General features: G+C 33.7%; 1 protein-coding gene across 1 annotated transcript in view; it reads left to right on the forward strand.

Moving 5' to 3' along the window:
- Positions 1-17,865, forward strand: part of Gr21a (Gustatory receptor 21a) — a 46,133-nt gene extending 28,268 nt beyond the window's left edge. Inside the window, exons 4-8 of the mRNA XM_085942382.1 lie at positions 2,118-2,317; positions 10,187-10,332; positions 13,279-13,475; positions 14,551-14,712; positions 17,710-17,865. Coding sequence (XP_085798508.1) covers positions 2,118-2,317; positions 10,187-10,332; positions 13,279-13,475; positions 14,551-14,712; positions 17,710-17,865 — 861 coding nt within the window. The remainder of the gene's footprint in view (positions 1-2,117; positions 2,318-10,186; positions 10,333-13,278; positions 13,476-14,550; positions 14,713-17,709) is intronic.
- Positions 17,866-18,253: the final 388 nt, after the last annotated feature.

An 18,253-nucleotide genomic window follows, 5' to 3' on the forward strand; every position in this document is an offset into this window, starting at 1 on the left:
ACCTTACCATTCGGTGGTCGCTGCCAGTATTAAATCTGTTAATGACTGTGCAGTCTAGAAAAATATCCTTCTTGTCGGTGAGGATGTAGTCGATTTCGCTGGTTCGTTTTGCTGGGCTTCGCCGTGTCCATTTTTGGGAAGCCTTCTTTTTGAAGAATGAGTTCATGATGTAGAGATTGTGGTTTTCCGCAAACTCCACTAACATGTCTCCTCGGCCATCCCTGGTGCCATGTCCGAAGTGCCCGACCGCTACATCATCCTGGTGTTGAGATCCGATTCGTGCATTTAAGTCCCCCATGATGATAGTGAAGTGACATTTCCGTTTATTTTTCAACATACTGATTTCTTCATATACCTCCTCCACTTCTTCATCAGGTGAGTTTTGAGTAGGCTGAAGTATTAAACTTGCTACTCTATCTGAGGAGAAATCAAATTCAACTATGCGATCTTTCCAGAGTCTGTGGATTAAAAATCCGACACCGCTTGTGCGTCCGGTCTTAGTCCCATTATAACAGAATACATGTCCGCTGTGGAGATTGACGATATCGTCTCCTTGTCGTCTTACCTCGCTGTGCCCGACAACATCCCAATGGATTTTTTTGAGTTCTTCTTCGAACTCTAGAAGTTTGGCGTTGCTGGATAATGTTCTCGCGTTATAGGCAGCAATGGTCATCGGTAGGCAGCCGTTACCGTCTTTCCGGGGATTCTTAGCACCCTCTGCCTTCCCTTGCTGATTGCTGCAGTGATCAGTGTTAGGTTGGCATCCGGAGAATAAGGGCCGAGATTTTTGTTCTTGTTCCATGGGGGTATTTGGACATAACACACCACGCTGTCCAAACGGGTTGGTGTATGGTTTTCTGTCTGGGTTTTCCTTCCCATAGCCAAGAGGTCTCTCGTTTTAAGGCGCCAGAGTTTCGCCTTTCACCCTTCTCTATTAGCTACAGATGAGTTATACTGTCACAAGACACACCACATCTGCATTGCCCAGGGGACGCCGCGTGGAGGCTAACGATAGGATTTGTTGGCCATCTGTAGAGTAGCGTCTCAACACTTTATAAAAATGTACCTATTGGCATTAGTGCATTTCATTGAAGCCCTAGCCAACCATTTGCCCGCCCTTGTACTCAGTACGTCTGTACTTTTATTTTTTATGAAACAATATTTTTCATGTAATGTTTTTCGTTACATAACGTCGCCATAGGATTGGTTTGTCAAAATCGACCTTTTAATGCACAATGTTTTTTTATATCTAAATGGACTAGAACCACCCTTTTCTGTAAATTACCTTGCAATGGTAATGAATACGTCATAATTCATATGCTGTAAAAATAACAATTTAAATATAGGATTAAGAAATTTGTTTTTCGTCTCCTGAACATTATTGCTCTATTCGACAAACCAATCTATAGCGACGATAAATGAATGTAATAATGTATTCATGGCTGTTACTTATTTCGTAAATAAGTTTATTTCACTTTTACGTGATTTTTATTTAGTATTATTATTATTATATAACTGACTTTGCCTTAATATTTCGTTAGTCATAATATAAAACAGTATGACATTTTCAAGTTTATTTTTTACGAAAAGCTTTAGGTGGGCACAGAAACGATTTAAATATATTATATACTATATATTTAATACATTAATATTTTTTCAACATAGTTTCTTCTACATCTTCTTCAATATGACCGTCATTAAGATGTGGATGAATTTTAGCTCTTTAGTCCATGAAACTAGCGAGAACGACGTGAGCTAATTACTTGATCAAAACATATTTATAAAAAATACTAAACGTTTGTTTAGTCACCACTTGCGCCGGCTAGACGGCAGCGACTTGCTTGCGCTATACAGTTTGTGCAAAAAATACGGAACACTTTTACAGCGCTTTTCGGTTTGCGCGAGCTACAGTTTTCCCGTCGCTGGGAACACACGGGCTTCCCGATACAAACCCGTTTGCGCATGTAATCTTGTGGTAAAGCATGAGCGCTTAGCCGGCGCTAAATATCATAATTTAAGTATAGATTATCACAATGCATCAAAGTTTTTTTTTTCAAAAATGTAAGTTTAAACACTTTACTTCTCATGGGTTCAATTGTATTTTTTTTTGTTTCCAGCTGACGTATTACCGCGTCACCGGTACCAAAATCATTTTTAATACCCTCTACGTGATGACATGGGGACTGTGCGTCTTTGCCTGGACCTTCAGTGCAGTTATTATCTTAGCCCAATACTACCTTCAACCCGACTTTGAGTTCTGGCATACATTTGCCTATTATCACATCTTAGCGATGCTGAATGGATTCTGCTCACTTTGGTAAGATAATATTATAATAATTCTAATATTGTTTTAGTTATAATATAGGTAACAAGCAAGGTAAGTAACTTCAGAGGAATAATTCTCTATCAGTTTTGCTTCGGCCGTCAATAAATTAGAATATTTGTGCTTGTAACGTTGTAACCGTAGGTACCTACATTGAAAATCTTATAATATAATTTTACATGTTCCAAATGTTGACGCCTGAAATGTGCACTAGTTTAGTCTTATGTACAGTTCCAATGAAAAAAAAAACATTAGTTAATCAAATTTTATCAAACAATAGCTTGACAAAGGAAGAAACCAATTAAAAATGGCATTCCTGTCATTCGCATTACGCGCTGAAAAAAAATATTAATTAAATTACTTCGCCCGCAATGTAGTATAGTAAAAAAAGTGATAAATGGGATAAGCTAGAAACGTAGGCAATCTTTTTTTGTTGTTTTAAGTGAGGAATATTCCTAAACTATATTTTTCTAATAATTAATAAGAAATTAGATATTTTTAATGGACTTCCATTGAATGAATGAACTTTCCATCCAGTGATTTAATAACGTAGTAAAAATACAAAAATGTGATCGCCAATATTAATAAAATTTGATAACACGTCGGATACATAGTTATTGGTTTATTTCGTCGTATTTAGTTACGGTGCAAGTGGCTTAAATCACATTGGCCGAATTCCGATGGATGCGGGTTTGAGTCCTACTCGGCACTACTGTTATTTCAAAATTATTTTATCTAATAGGTATATTTGCGAGGTATATCAGGCTATTTTTTATTTATTTAATAACAGGATCAATTACAGAGAATAAATATAATAATGTTTAATAAAATAATATGTGATGGTCCCAATAACAGGGGGATAGAAAAAACATAATATTATATAAAATCAAATTAGATCAAATTATATGTACAGCTGTAACAAATATAATTGGAGAGTTATTAAAAATGGTTAAAAAAAGAAAAACACATCATTAGCAATCATAAGAAAAACAATAAAAAAACTATATAATAGTAAATAGATAAGAAAGGCAATATAAGAAAAGAAAAATATAATAAGAAAGGCAGTCGTCCAGATACAATTAGTCGTAGATTTTGAAGCAACTTAATTTGAAAGAGGTAAGACAACAAAACAGATCCACTCGCTTACTGAAGATAAAAGAGGTTATATTGTATACGTATGGAAAGAGAAAGGCAAGAAGTTGCAGCTCTTTAGTGAATACGATAATAATATATCGGTGTAGAACTGTTTGTAACATGAAGTCGATGAATTGCAGGAAATACATAATTGAATCTCGGAAGGTGTGTAACTAATAGTTTTAATATCATATTATGTTAACGCCTCCATGTCGCTATTCTCGCAGAATCTGAGACCGAAATCAATTTGCTCAGCTTGAATGAAACCGTCCTCATACACGTGTCTAGCACTTCCGACTTGTTCAAGTTGCGGACACGTCGAAGCGAAGCGGCACAAAATGTATTTTTATGTTTAGTATAATACTACTTAGATTCGGAATTGGTTTAAAAGTGTTTTATAATTTTCCCCATTATTTGTGAACTGGGATTTTGAGAACAAAACTTTGAAACCCTTTTAAAGAGCTGTATTTACCATAAGGGGTTCAGAGCTTTTAAAATCTCACATTTGCTTTAATAATTCACAGTATATTCATTATTCTTCTTGGACGTACCCTTATGACTGAGGATCGTGACTATCTTCGAATTTTGTCACCCTTTGAGCGACCATGACTTTCCATCCCTCTCGATCGTCCGCTTCTTTCACCGCAGAATAAATGGTGCCCCCAGTCAGCTCCTTTACTTGGTCGCTCTAGCACGCTGATGTTTTTCCTCTGATTTGTCTTCCCTGGAGGCCACCCAAAACGACCAGTCTCTCCTGGTTGTCCGATCCGCGGTGGACAATATCTCTAAAAAACTGCAAACTACGCCGCAGACATATTGTTAAGAGCCGTTCCTTTACCGTAGTCTCTGGATGATTGAAATACGAAGCATTAAGCGCCAACATCACATCTCGAAGGCATCAATTGCCTCATTCATTATACATATTGTCACAAATTCATAATAATTCCTACAACAGTATTTGCTAAGATCGAATAGTTGAATATTTCTTGCTTTAATGTCAATTGAGCGTTTTTATGCAGAAAGCAGTCAGTACATACAGAGCATAAGCAAGAAATAAACATTTTTGTGTTAGGTGTGATTATTAACTATAAAGTTACATAGAGCGTATTAGCTTATAATGATAAAATATCATCACGGAGATCTATACTTATAATAACTTTTAAGGAGATAAATGAAATATTTATGTTATTTTAATATGTTTTACCGTGTTATTATGCTATTTTAGAATAAATGTTGGTGGTGGCTAATTTTGCTATCAGTAATATGTTATTAACGAGTTTATATATAATTTTTAAAAGAGCTTTGTGAGCTATATAGGACATAGAAAAAAAATATGTTACAACATGTTAAAGATGATAACTCTTTTTCTCACAAATTGTGGACTAACTGCTTTCTGCATTGCAATATTAAAAATTAAACAATATAAATTGCTGTATTAATTTATTTCTCTCATCTACCACGATAACTAGGTACTATGTAACAATAACGCATGCTCGGACGCTATCCGGACCCATATTATATCCACAATCACCGTCACCAAGTGCTATATATCCATAAAACTCGTTGGAGACTTAAATTCTCAAAGGTCAAAAAAGGTACTGGACATAAAAACTGAGTAACTATCTCAATTACATCTTGTTTCTTGCTATCTCTAGTAAAGCCGCTTTACATAACATGAATGTTATATTTCTTTGATTTACATTTTAAATGAAACTGAATATTTTTGTACCCTCTTCGCTTTGACGCGTACGTAACCTTACTTATACAAATTCTCCGACACATTTATTCGTGAAATTAACAAAAGCCCGTCGAATTTCGAAGAGAACGAACGCTCTTTTCATTAAGTTATCGTCGGTGTTTACGGGAAACTTTGAAAGGAAATCGATGTTCATTGGAAGCTTAACTTCGAAAAGTTTGAGTTTTCGGAAGTTATGTATAACACGAGGTAAAATATATGTGGGTACCTACTACCCTATATACTTATATATTGAATAATATTCAGATAATGTACAAAAAAAGTTAATTTGTTCGGCCCACTTAATACAAAGGAAAATTTAAGAAAACTTCATTCTGTTGAATATTAATTTTACTTTGTAGAAATTAATTCAAACTTAATTTTATTATAAAAATTTTGCTGTTGTTTATCTGTATTTATAGTTCTACTGTCCTATGAACAGCGACGGCTCGACGACTCTCTAGGTCAGGGGGGGGGGCAAACTGCGGCCCGCGGGCCGCATGTGGCCCGCCGGGTATTTTTTTGCGGCCCGCCATCAATAATTGTACTTCTGATTACGAATAACTTTTTTATAATTTTTTAAGAAATATTGACAATAGATTAAAATTTGAAGAATTTGTTGTTTCGTAAATGTGTTATCTCAGTAGGTACGTCTTCCTTGCGTCTCGTCTCACACTATGTAACCAATATTTTCGACGTTGAACATCGTGACATATTTAAATACTTTTAACTCCGCGTTGCAAGGAAAAAAAATATATGCCCATGATATGGTAAAAAGTTTGATTGGATTTCAATTAAAACTCAAGTTAATCCTTCGACAAATATCGAATAACAACGTGGACCACTTTCCAACTTTGAAGTTGCTGAATATACCAGAATATAAATTTGAATAATATGGTAAAATTATTAAAGCTCTGAATGACGATTTTTCACAAAGATTTGGTGACTTCCAAAAAATTGAGACAAGTTTAGCAATAGTACGCAATCCATTTTCAATAGATATTGATAGTGTACCGCATGGCCCCCACAAGGGGGGAGCTGACAGGGCTCTAGCCTAGGGGCCCGGGCTCAGGGGGGGCCCAGCGTGACGGGTCGACCAGATAAATGAGATAAACACACATCTTAATTTTGCTCTAATAGCAAAAAAAAGTCGCCTGCGGCGCTAGCTTACTTCTAACTTATTACCATTTTAAAACATATAGTTGTTGGGACGTGTTGAGAAATACTGTGTTAAAAAATCGCTAAATTACACTGAATTTTATTTGACCTCGAACACCATTTGAAAAACAATACTGGAGAGCGTCAGACTGCCTTTAACCATAGCGATAGGTAGGGGGCCCGCCCAAGACCCTGGCTTCGGGGCCCGCGTCAAGATGTGGGGGGCATGGTGTACCGACAGAGCTACAACTTAAGATTATTGATCTGCAGTGTGACACTGATTTAAGAGAATTGCATCGTCGTGAAGAAATCTCCAAATTTTACAAAGCCCTTAATTCAGACAAATTCGACCAACTTAAAGATTATGCAAGAAAAATGTTCGTTATTTTTGGATCAACCTATATATGTGAACAAACATTTTCGATCATGAACCTCAATAAAAATTCTTCACGATCAAATATCTCCGATGCCCATTTACAAGCAGTTTTGAGAATATCAACTACAAAATTAACACCTGAATTTAAAAAATGTTAAAAAAAACAGTTTCGTTCTTCTAATTAATTTTTTTGTAATGTTTATTTTTCGTGATAATAAATAGTGTATATCTAAAAATGGTATTTTACTTGCGGCCCGCCGCTCATTTTGAATACTTGAATTTGGCCCTCCATCCAAAAAGTTTGCCCCCCCCTGCTCTAGGTGGTAGGGTTTAGTCATTAATTATTATTAAATATACATACCTACCTACTTTCTCATGGTATACAATTATGTACCAAGCTACTTATAATAATATGATTTTATTAATGAAGAAATGAGTAATTTTTCAGATTAAATAATATAATTATCTGAGTCGTTACTTAATCACATCTAAAAAGCGTGCTTAAAAATATTTTAATTATTATACTTACCATTATCAGTTTTGAACAACGACATACAGCGACCATTTATACTTACATGTGGTCATTTGATTCGCTCCCCAGTATGCGTATATGGGAATGGGACGATTTGGCACCGCGAACTGGCCTCCGCCGATTGGCCTCCGGTAATTGGCCGCCGGTACAATCGGACGCCGGCCCAATTGGACGCCGACCCAATTCGACGCCGACCCAATTGGCCTCCGGGAGGATTGGACGCCGCACAGTTGAATTAAATGCGCAAAGGAATAGACGTACGTTACGATTTGTTGGAGTAAATAAGCAAATCAGTTTAATATGCTTCTATCTTCTCAGTAGTTGTACCTTATACATTTCGCGCTTGACACATTTTTAATATAGATTGAGAATAATTATTATGCCTTATGATGTTTATTAAAATAAAATAATTCTTCCCTCGCTAAAACTTAAAGATGTGCATAATCAATTAATTTATAGTCTATACATGGGTACTTATTTATATTTACAACAAATATTAAAAATAATGTTAGATGTTAGAATGAAAATAACATTATATTTCAGCGTTTTATCGACTTAATATTATAATAAAGCTTAAACATGTATATTATTATGCAGAAATGCGTATTTTAAGATAGTATGAAATTACAAACAAAATATTAAGTAAGTTATCTGCTTAGTATAAATGTTTCAGTAGTTTGATTGATAAACTACTTAGGTACTGGGTGCCGGACGAAATCCCGAAGGCCGAAATCCCGAATGCTTAAATCCCGAATGGCCGAAATTCCGAAAAATAAAAAAAAATACAAACATCAATAATTGCGCAATTTTTGCAAGAGAGACAAAAACCAATTTTTTGTGGAAATATAAAAAAATGTAAAACACAAACATCGATAATTGCGCAATCGTGAGCGCAATTTTTGTATGAGAGACAAATCCCATTTTGCGGAAAATGGGTTTTCCGATTGCGCAATTTTTTTCAGGAGAGACCATTTTGTAGAACGAATGGATTTTGTGTCTCTTTACATTTTTTTTATATTTCCACAAAAAATGGGTTGTGTCTCTTGCAAAAATTGCGCAATTATTGATGTTTGTATTTTTTTTTATTTTTCGGGATTTCGGCCTTCGGGATTTCGGCCTTCGGGATTTAGTCCGGCACCCAGTACCTAAGTAGTTTATCAATCAAACTACTGAAACATTTATACTTAGCAGATAACTTACTTAATATTTTGTTTGTAATTTCATACTATCTTAAAATACGCATTTATGCATAATAATATACATGTTTAAGCTTTATTATAATATTAAGTCGATAAAACGCTGAAATATAATGTTATTTTCATTCTAACATCTAACATTATTTTTAATATTTGTTGTAAATATAAGTACCCATGTATAGACAATAAATTAATTGATTATGCACATCTTTAAGTTTTAACGAGGGAAGAATTATTTTCTTTTAATAAACATCATAAGGCATAATAAGTATTCTCAATCTATATTAAAAATGTGTCAAGCGCGAAATGTATAAGGTACAACTACTGAGAAGATAGAAGCATATTAAACTGACTTGCTTATTTACTCCAACAAATCGTAACGTACGTCTATTCATTTGCGCATTTAATTCAACTGTGCGGCGTCCAATCCTCCCGGAGGCCAATTGGGTCGGTGTCGAATTGGGTCGGCGTCCAATTGGGCCGGCGTCCGATTGTACCGGCGGCCAATTACCGGAGGCCAATCGGCGGAGGCCAGTTCGCGGTGCCAAATCGTCCTAGACCCTGCGTATATGAACGCTTATGCATTCACATCTAATAATGTAATTTATTATGACAATGACAACAATATCGGACGTGTATTTTTTACATAGGAACATCTAAGGTAGAGCCGTATACTGCCTATGAAGATCTTATTCTAATATTTTCATTTGTTTTGATTTTTATATCATATCGAAATATATATTATCTAAATAACGTACATATACAGTGATTCATGACATATAACAAAGACTCAAAGCAACGTTATCTTAAAGCTTCGAAAACAGATGCTTCCGGCGGATACCTGGTAGTTTAACTTTGAGAGAAAATTATGAAATAAGAGAGTGGGCTATGCTATTTTCAGTCACAAATCTAAAGTTGAGTTGTGATGAAAGGTCTACGGATGTCTTTTCAGTCGCGTGGAACATCTCAAGCGAAATAATTCTAAAAGACGAGCATTTCCTCCCGATTCGTCAGCTTCTTGTATTTTCCCTCGATTATAGTTTGAAAAGCTTTATACTACATTTAGGGCTGCACACAGCAGTAGGTATTGTCTCAGCATTATTTTTTGGGCATCTAGGTTTCTCTCGCACTCGGTTCAGGTTTCTTGAAAATTTTTATTTCAGTACATTAACTTCAGTCGTCTCTATTCTTCTTATAATCGATACTACAAGTGCAAAAGCCCACGTGAGACGGTATGGCGTATTATAGATTTTTAGCTTGTTTTGTTGGTGTTAAAGTTAAAATTGTTAAAAATTAACACTCATTATTTTCTAGAATTTTTTACTTAGAACTACACTCGTTATTTATATCTAAAAACCACAAAGAATGGTTTCTTGAAAATTCGAAATTGATTTATTGAACTCGTGATAACCAGTCGAGAGCTTTTTTTAGCGTTCTTCCAAAAACGTCAGTCAAGATCGATCTTTTGGCCGCCACGAAGAGGTTTCATTACAAATGTTTGTTTTACAAGAAATTGATATTAAAAAAATTCTCAACCTATTAGGCCCATGCATTTGTATCTAATCATACATTGAAAAACAAACATATATATTTTGCCAACATAAACATTTATAAGTCGACATATTACCGCTCGGCCATCGCTCCTACTATAATAATATATATAAATTAATTATTAATAATATAATATATTATTGGTAACAAAAAAAAAACTAATAAAAATTACTAATTTCAGGTTTGTCAACTGTACTGCATTTGGGTTTGCATCAAAGCTGCTTTCGTCGAATATTCAAGATGCACTTCTGAGTGACAATGCATCAGGAAAGCTCGCGGATCTCCGCCAACTTTGGGTTGATCTCTCACACATGATGCAACAATTAGGTAAGCTTACGGTACTTACCGGAAACAACTACTTTTAATAATGTACCGTAAAGTCCCAAAAAAATCTTGTAAGAGCTTTTGGTTAATCGTGTGTGTAGGTATGTTTTAGTTTCAACATAACTCTAGTATTTGGTTAAGTTGGGGTACAATAAGAGGTAGTGTTTGAAAGTTCTGTAAAGGGTGAATATTATCGCGAAAATTTTCTATAGGTACTGCGAATATTTGAAATAAGATAAAATTATACGTGAATAATAATAAGAAAAAAAATCGGTGTGTGTGCTTATGTACGCGCGTTAGTAAATACTTCTTTGGCGTAACAAAATAAAAACAAAACTTGTGATAGCATAGATTCGACTAGCTCTTAATTATCTTGTTAAATTACACACTCAAGAAAAAGGACCGCTTATTGGAACGCCGGTGGTTTGTTTCTATATACTTTAACTTATATTACTAAATTATATAATTATTTATCGTTGTTTTTATTTTTAAAGTAACAACTGCCTCTATGACGTTTGATAGTTTGTTTACGTAAGGAATTGTAAATGGCTGACAATAATAAATTCGTTTCCTAGGCAACGGAACAATTCTTCGTACATGTAATAATAAATTCGCTGCCTAGGTAACGGAACAGTTTAAAACTATAATATTATACTGTATAATCGTCACGATTGCATTATCATACTGTGGCGTAAAGGCAGTGCGTTCGGCTGATAACCGAACAATCGTGGTTCGAATCCAATCGAGTGCGATGTTTTTCGTGTGAAAAAATAAATTATGTATTACATGTCACACGCCAAAAATACACTCTGATCTGATTTTACAAACGCGCCTAAAGAAGTATAACTTCAAAAATATATAAAATAGTATTTTGTATTCGTACACATTTACTAAAAATATTCGTTCAACGAGATTTTGAATCAATTCTACAAGTGTGTTTAATCGAAGTGTAATAAAATTATCTGTAAATAGGTATGTAATTTCAAACTTTACCTTCGGGGTTTGTTTTATTACTAAGTTAGATTGATAAACTCGCAACATAATGTAGATAATATTATATTATTATCTAGTCAATATAGAAATGAGTCTATTAGAAATAGCCAAACGTCAAAAATGACACATACAATGTTGTCAGAATTGATATAAACATATTATTATTCATAACATAATACGTTTATCCTTCATGAAATAATTCATCTAGATATATTATAACGAAGGAGAATATTTTAGACTCACTTCATGGCAATGGATATTCGAGGTATATAGTGGCAAAATTACGAGACATAATTTTAAATACAATTTACTGAAATATTCTCTTTGAACACAATAAAACTAGAGGAAATAATACAAATTGTTTTAAATAATTTCATGAATTACCGCCAAGTAAACTCCGAATCTCTTTAAATTTATAAATATACGTATTTGACTTTTTGTAAGAATGTCTCAAATAAATAGTGGATTATTAATAATTATCCAGAAAATTTAAATTATAAACTCCTATAATATTATTTATAAAACTATCCCAAAAAATTCTAAAAAATGTCGTCGTTACAGTAAAGCAGCTCGATTAATTATAAATAGAAAGGATTTAAGTTAGCTATAAATGTTGTTTGTGTCATTGACACATCACCATTATGTTTTGTTAACGTTGACACTTTTGGATTATTTATCTATCACTTTCCAGTGCTTCTCAAATAGATTCTATTAATATTAATCTACTTAAATATTTCGTCATCAAAAACCAATAAGCAAATATGTATCTGTTTAGTTATCTGTTATATGCAGCGCTCGAAATGGACAATTTTACGAATCGGAGCGCTCGACGATTTTACGAAAATAATAACCTAATTTTATGTGCATTTTCCAAAAAAGTGTGTTTGATTTTTTGTTATAATTGCCTAATTGCTCAAACGGTCAAATTATTTTTTCCACGAGACGAATCGATAATTTTGGGGATTTTATGAACCGGAACGACGCTCCGGTCCATTTCGATCCCTGGTTACATGTCTTATTAAAAAAATCGGGGAGCTTTAATTTTTTTTCCAGATTTTGACGGTCGTACAACGAAAAAGTTTGAGAAACACTAGACAATCAGCCATTTTATAAATTTTTAATTTCACTAAAAGTTCAAGCTTTTCAGCATGGACCCTGATTGTTTTCAGCGTTTTAGGCTGCGAAAACAAGTATAAAACTGCTGCATTGCGAATACGCAAAATATCATCAAATTATCCACAATCCTATCAGCAACAAATTCACCTACATGGATGTATAATTTGCCAATAATCTATTAATTCAAACAAACAGTTATTGTTGTAGAATATAGTATAAAATAGTCTTTTTTTATTGAATAGTCAAGTGTAAAAATAAAGAACACGAAACCGTTATTAAGTTTAAATTACAACTCTACACCAAAACAACTGATAAAATCAACATGGGGGTGCGGAAATATAATTCAAGCCTCTGTGAAGGCAGAGGTGGAATTTTGCATTGGGCATGTGCCAAATAATTACAGTAAACTATCCACAGCATGAGCTGGAACCAGTGGCAAAGACTGTTTACTAAACGGTTATTTATATTTTACCTTAAAAATACCAGTGACGAAAACTCAATGGCCAACGACTATTGACTTCAGACATGTGCTTAGTACTGGAAATATTGCAAATCGACATCAATAGTTATTTTCGCTTATTTTTAAGTACATCAATTCTCAATGAAATCTTAATTATTATTACTGTAAAACGGGGTGAATAAATGAGGTGGTGAATAGAATATTGATATATGGTATTGTGTGTTATTTGACAGATAATTTATTTTTCTGCCTTATGGAAACTTCAATATTCAAACCCGCTCGGCCATCGTGGCGACGTCTTGTCGGTTACCCATGGCTTACCTCCCTCCGACCATCACCACACTTCGCCACTAAATGTAATGAACCTATTGTTATTTCAGGTCGAGCCTACTCCAACATGTACGGAATTTATTGCCTAGTGATATTCTTCACGACTATCATATCGCTATATGGCGTGTTATCAGAAATTCTTGAACACGGCTTAAGTTTGAAGGAGCTTGGTCTCTTCGTCTTGGGAGGCTACTGCATGGGACTTCTCTATGTCATCTGTAATGAGGCATATCACGCATCCAAAAAGGTTCATTTTTAATCAAAATCGTACTTAGTTTTATTTCTTAATTAATTTTAGGCACCTACATAATTCAATAAATCAATTAGGGTGGTTTTTAATCTCAAACAAAATTGTACAATCTTGCATCATGATTTCAATTTATACCCATTTATATTTTTATAAAAATCGATGTTTTTTAAAATAAATATATAAAATATTATAAAAACTATGAATTAATCAAAAATCTTTTAGTATCAGCATAGAAAACTTAATAAACTAAATTTTAATAATAAATATGACCATAAAATACATTTAATAATAAGATGGGGTCAAATTCAACAAATGAGTCGCTTGGAGTCATAACTCATATATTGCAATTTTGTCGTTTTTTAGTTAAATATGCCAAGTGATTCTAAATGAATTAATCTATATACAGAAAAATAGTTGAGTATCAAAAGTCAATTCAAACCATATGAAAATCGTTGACAAAGTTCATTGTTGGTGTAATAATTCGCATATTTCAAAGAATAGAGTTTTGTCACCAACGCCTTCCTAACCAATCGGGGACCTCTATTTCTCATAGTATGCTGTATGTCTGCAACGCTATGAGTATTAGGTATATATATTTAAAAAAAATAAGTTATTCGACTCTCTCACTCATTATTATTCAAGAGAGTTCAATACTTTTCTTCTAATTACAAAAAATAGTGCTCTGTTGGTTTTTTGCGATTATCTCAAAACTTGATTTTTGAAATATGTGAGTTATGACTCTAAGCTACTCAAATTCACATTTTATTACATTTTTGCAATAATTATTGTGAGTTTATCTTTGTCTTAAAATAAAAATATTTTTCTTTTTAATGTTTTCAGATAGATAATTTATTAATTAACACAGTTGAAATTGTAAATTATCAAAAATATGTCTCAAATTGAAAGCTTCGTATTTTTCCGCTAGGTGCCTCTGGTAGGTAAAGACATCGCCTTAATGCTTTCTGTCAGTATACCTTCGATATTGAGTTTGATTTTCATTCTATCTCAAAATGTAGATGTCTCTGTATACCTATATGATTATTTAATAATAATACACCGCCCTTGATTTCAGGTTGGACTTGATTTTCAAGACCGATTATTGAACGTGAATCTATCCCTATTGGACCACAACACTCAACGCGAAGTGGAAATGTTTTTGACTGCCATATCAAAAAATCCGCCGATCATGAACTTGGATGGGTATACCAATATAAACAGAGAGCTCATCACTACGGTAATAAAATTAATATTAATGAATAAAATTGATTCCTATCCAGAAATTTGTACGTATGCCGTTGGCTGTATCACACTTTACGTGAACAGATGACTTTATAGTATTGAGATCAAATTCATGTCTACATAAAACACTTAAAAAAATACGTACTAAAAATCATCGGAATACAAGGGAAAGATAAAAAGAAATAGGTAGGTAGAATATATGCTTCATAACTTAGCACTCCGGCTCCAGCAATGACATTATTAATGGACGACGCACTCAATACAGTAGCTAGCAAGTAAATTCGCGCATTCTCATGTATAGGTAGACGTCACGCAATTTCCATTATGCGATATCACGCATCGGGAATTTATAGCAATATGACCTTTATCGTAATGGCGTTAGAGCAGTGTTTCTAATGGCAATGTTCATTTGAGCGAACCCGTTCGAACCGAACCATTCGGCAGACCCAACAAAAAGCATCAGGAATTTATAGCAATAACACCTTTATTGTAATGGCGTTAGAACAGATTAATATGCCATTCGGCAGACCCGACAATAAAGTGAGTGTCATTTTCTTTTCCAGATGATTCGTCCATATTAATGTCATTGGGCTCTAGGATGAAAATTGTGTAATATAATATTCTAAAAATATTTTTTTGATATATATATCTATTATTATATCTATTTATTTATTACTACATATTATAATATAGTACAAGTAAATATCATTTGATCTAAGTGTATGTGAGGTAATCAGGCAAAGAGGCGTATCAGTGTAAAAGATATAAAACGTATACTCTAAGTAAATTACAAATACATTCATCTCATATTATATTATATTTATAAATGGTTCAAAAGTAGGTATTAGGTGCTTGTAAGTATCAAATTAGTGTTCTTACTACACTACTGTCTGCAGTGATTCATGGGCAACACATCGTTGTTTGATCTCAATGCTATACGGTCATCTCTTTCCAATACGATAGCTTACGGTTAACTGTGATTCGGCGAAATGTAATTTATGTACAATTTACATACTGTCACCTAATTGATTTATCTAATATAATATATTAATCATTCTCAGTCGTTCCCATTTAGGACAGACATACCTACAATTTGATATGACTTAAGGGGTCGTCCATAAATGATGTCATATGATATTTGTTTTTTTACTCTCCTTCCCCCCCCCCTCCACCTCACTTTATCGTTGGGTACACTCCATCACTATTTTTTTTTCTCTAAATTACGACACATTTTATTTAACTCGCCCCCCACACATTTGATAAAAAAGAACTCGTTGAAAATAATCGGATACTTAACTAATTTTCATACAAACTCCTGGATAAAGGGATATGGGGTTTAATTTTGCCATATTTTTTATGCTGATTGTAATACAAGGTGGACTATAATGTATTTATGAAAATTAGCATTTTACTTACATACTTTAATGTAAGGAAACGTAGGTAACTCATTTTTTCTATTTTGTAAAGTTCTCTTGTAAGAGAATCTAAATACAATTTCGTTCCACTGATTAACAGGAAAGTATTTTCAGGAGATGCGTATTGAATATGTTTTTGTATGTCCAGTACCATAACGTAACTCAAAATCGTGATAATGAAAATGATATTGGTTTCTTTTTAGCTCATATGGGTCGAATTATAATATTGTAATATACGTATATTACGATTGCCAATGATGTTTACTTTTGAATAGTATTGCATAAAAAGAGGCACTTAAGTCAAACTGAAAATGCCTTCAGAGCTTTTATTAATAAATCATACAAGACTCGACAGAATAAGATTCGACATGTTTGATAGTATCAAATTGTAATATCAATATGCAAAATGAATGGCGTTACCGATTACGATGAATTATTACATAAGTACCTACTCACTACTTAATAATATTATCATTTCAACAATCATATTACAGAGGTACTAATTTCAATAGATACCTACACCCACTTTAAATATCAAATTAACTAAATATTGGGTATGAAATATTATTATATTAAGTATATTCCATACTCTGATATCAATCTCTTGTAAAGCACTTTGAGGAGCTTTCGTGAAAGCTCCTTTATATGTACATTATTATATATCTTTACGTATGTAACATGTATCTGAATACTCTACTCATCATAATACTAGCTGTATCACCCGGCGCTGCCCGGGAGTGGAATGGTTTAATATTTGAAAATAAAAATTCTAAATTTAATACGTAGAGTGCAAAGGATTGAATTTGAAAAAGTAAACAAATATAATATTAGAGATTTTTTTATTTAAATATCTTAAAAAGTAGTACATACATATTCAATTTATTATTTTAGGGCTTTTCTATATAATATAAATATCCATTAATCCAGGGCTTTTCGATATACAATATGTTTGTGGCTTTTCCATTTGGTGCCAAAATATATAGATTTTTACTACTCCCCACTCTTGATACCGCTACATACAATTATTGTACGTGAGTGAAGCACTCCGGTCCAATGTGACAGCACTGCGTCGCCCGCGCCAACCTGCTGATAATCGATTCTAATAACACAAGTATTTGCATCTAACTTCGCTATTTGACCTCTGATCGAGCTGTAGTAAACGCCAATATTTTTTAAATGTACATATTCTATCGACATTTTCAATAAAAAATGGGGGTTGCAGCATTACCTTCCGCGTTTCAGGGCCCTGTACGCCACGCCCTTTTTCCGCAAAAACCGTAAAACTATTCCCGGGGTGCAATGGGATAAATCTGAAATTCGAGACCCCGACCACGCACTCCGGTTCTGATGCCGCTACATACAATTATTGTCCGTGAGTGAAGCATTCCAATCTAGTGTGGCAGTTCTGGGTCGCCCGCGCCAACCTGCTGATTAGCAATTCTAATAACACAATTATTTGCATCTAACTTTGCCATTTTTTAACCTCCGATCGAGCTGAAATAAACAAATAAACGCCAATATTTAATTAAATGTATACATTCTAGCGATATTACCTAATTAACTCTTTCTTTTTTCAGAACATTACATTTTTAGCAACATATCTTGTTGTACTGATGCAGTTTAAGTTGACATTACTGCGACAGACTGGAGCGAAAACTACTCCACTTGCAATACCTCACGCACACCTACTAAACACTACTATTTCTACTCTTATGAATTCAGTTGGTGTTTGAACTACAGACAAGACAATATAACTATGATATCTCATCTCATAGGCGAAAGATTTTGAACCGTTGTAGCTAGGTTACTTTATTTATGAGAGATATTAATGGAGAGGGAAAGTCATTTACAATATTCAAGAAAACAAAACCCTGCCACAACAAAGGTGGGGCCGGGCTTTTGATGAAATTAAACCTTTACCTGAAAATAATTCACCTAATGGATTTACTTTAATGTTTTTAATGACTTTAATGGATGTACCATTTAAAAAAAAAATTCGGTTAGGTACATGTTCAAACACGCGCGTTAACATCATTTTACTCCCTACTTCAATTATTGTTTGTCAATTTATGACTACGGCCGTATGTTGTAGCTTAACCACTGGGGAATGCCAAAAGAAAT

Source organism: Rhyacophila brunnea, unplaced genomic scaffold (assembly GCF_057557595.1).
Source record: "Rhyacophila brunnea isolate RB1 unplaced genomic scaffold, BYU_Rbru_1.0 scaffold_14, whole genome shotgun sequence".
In the NCBI taxonomy this organism is placed as follows: domain Eukaryota; kingdom Metazoa; phylum Arthropoda; class Insecta; order Trichoptera; family Rhyacophilidae; genus Rhyacophila; species Rhyacophila brunnea.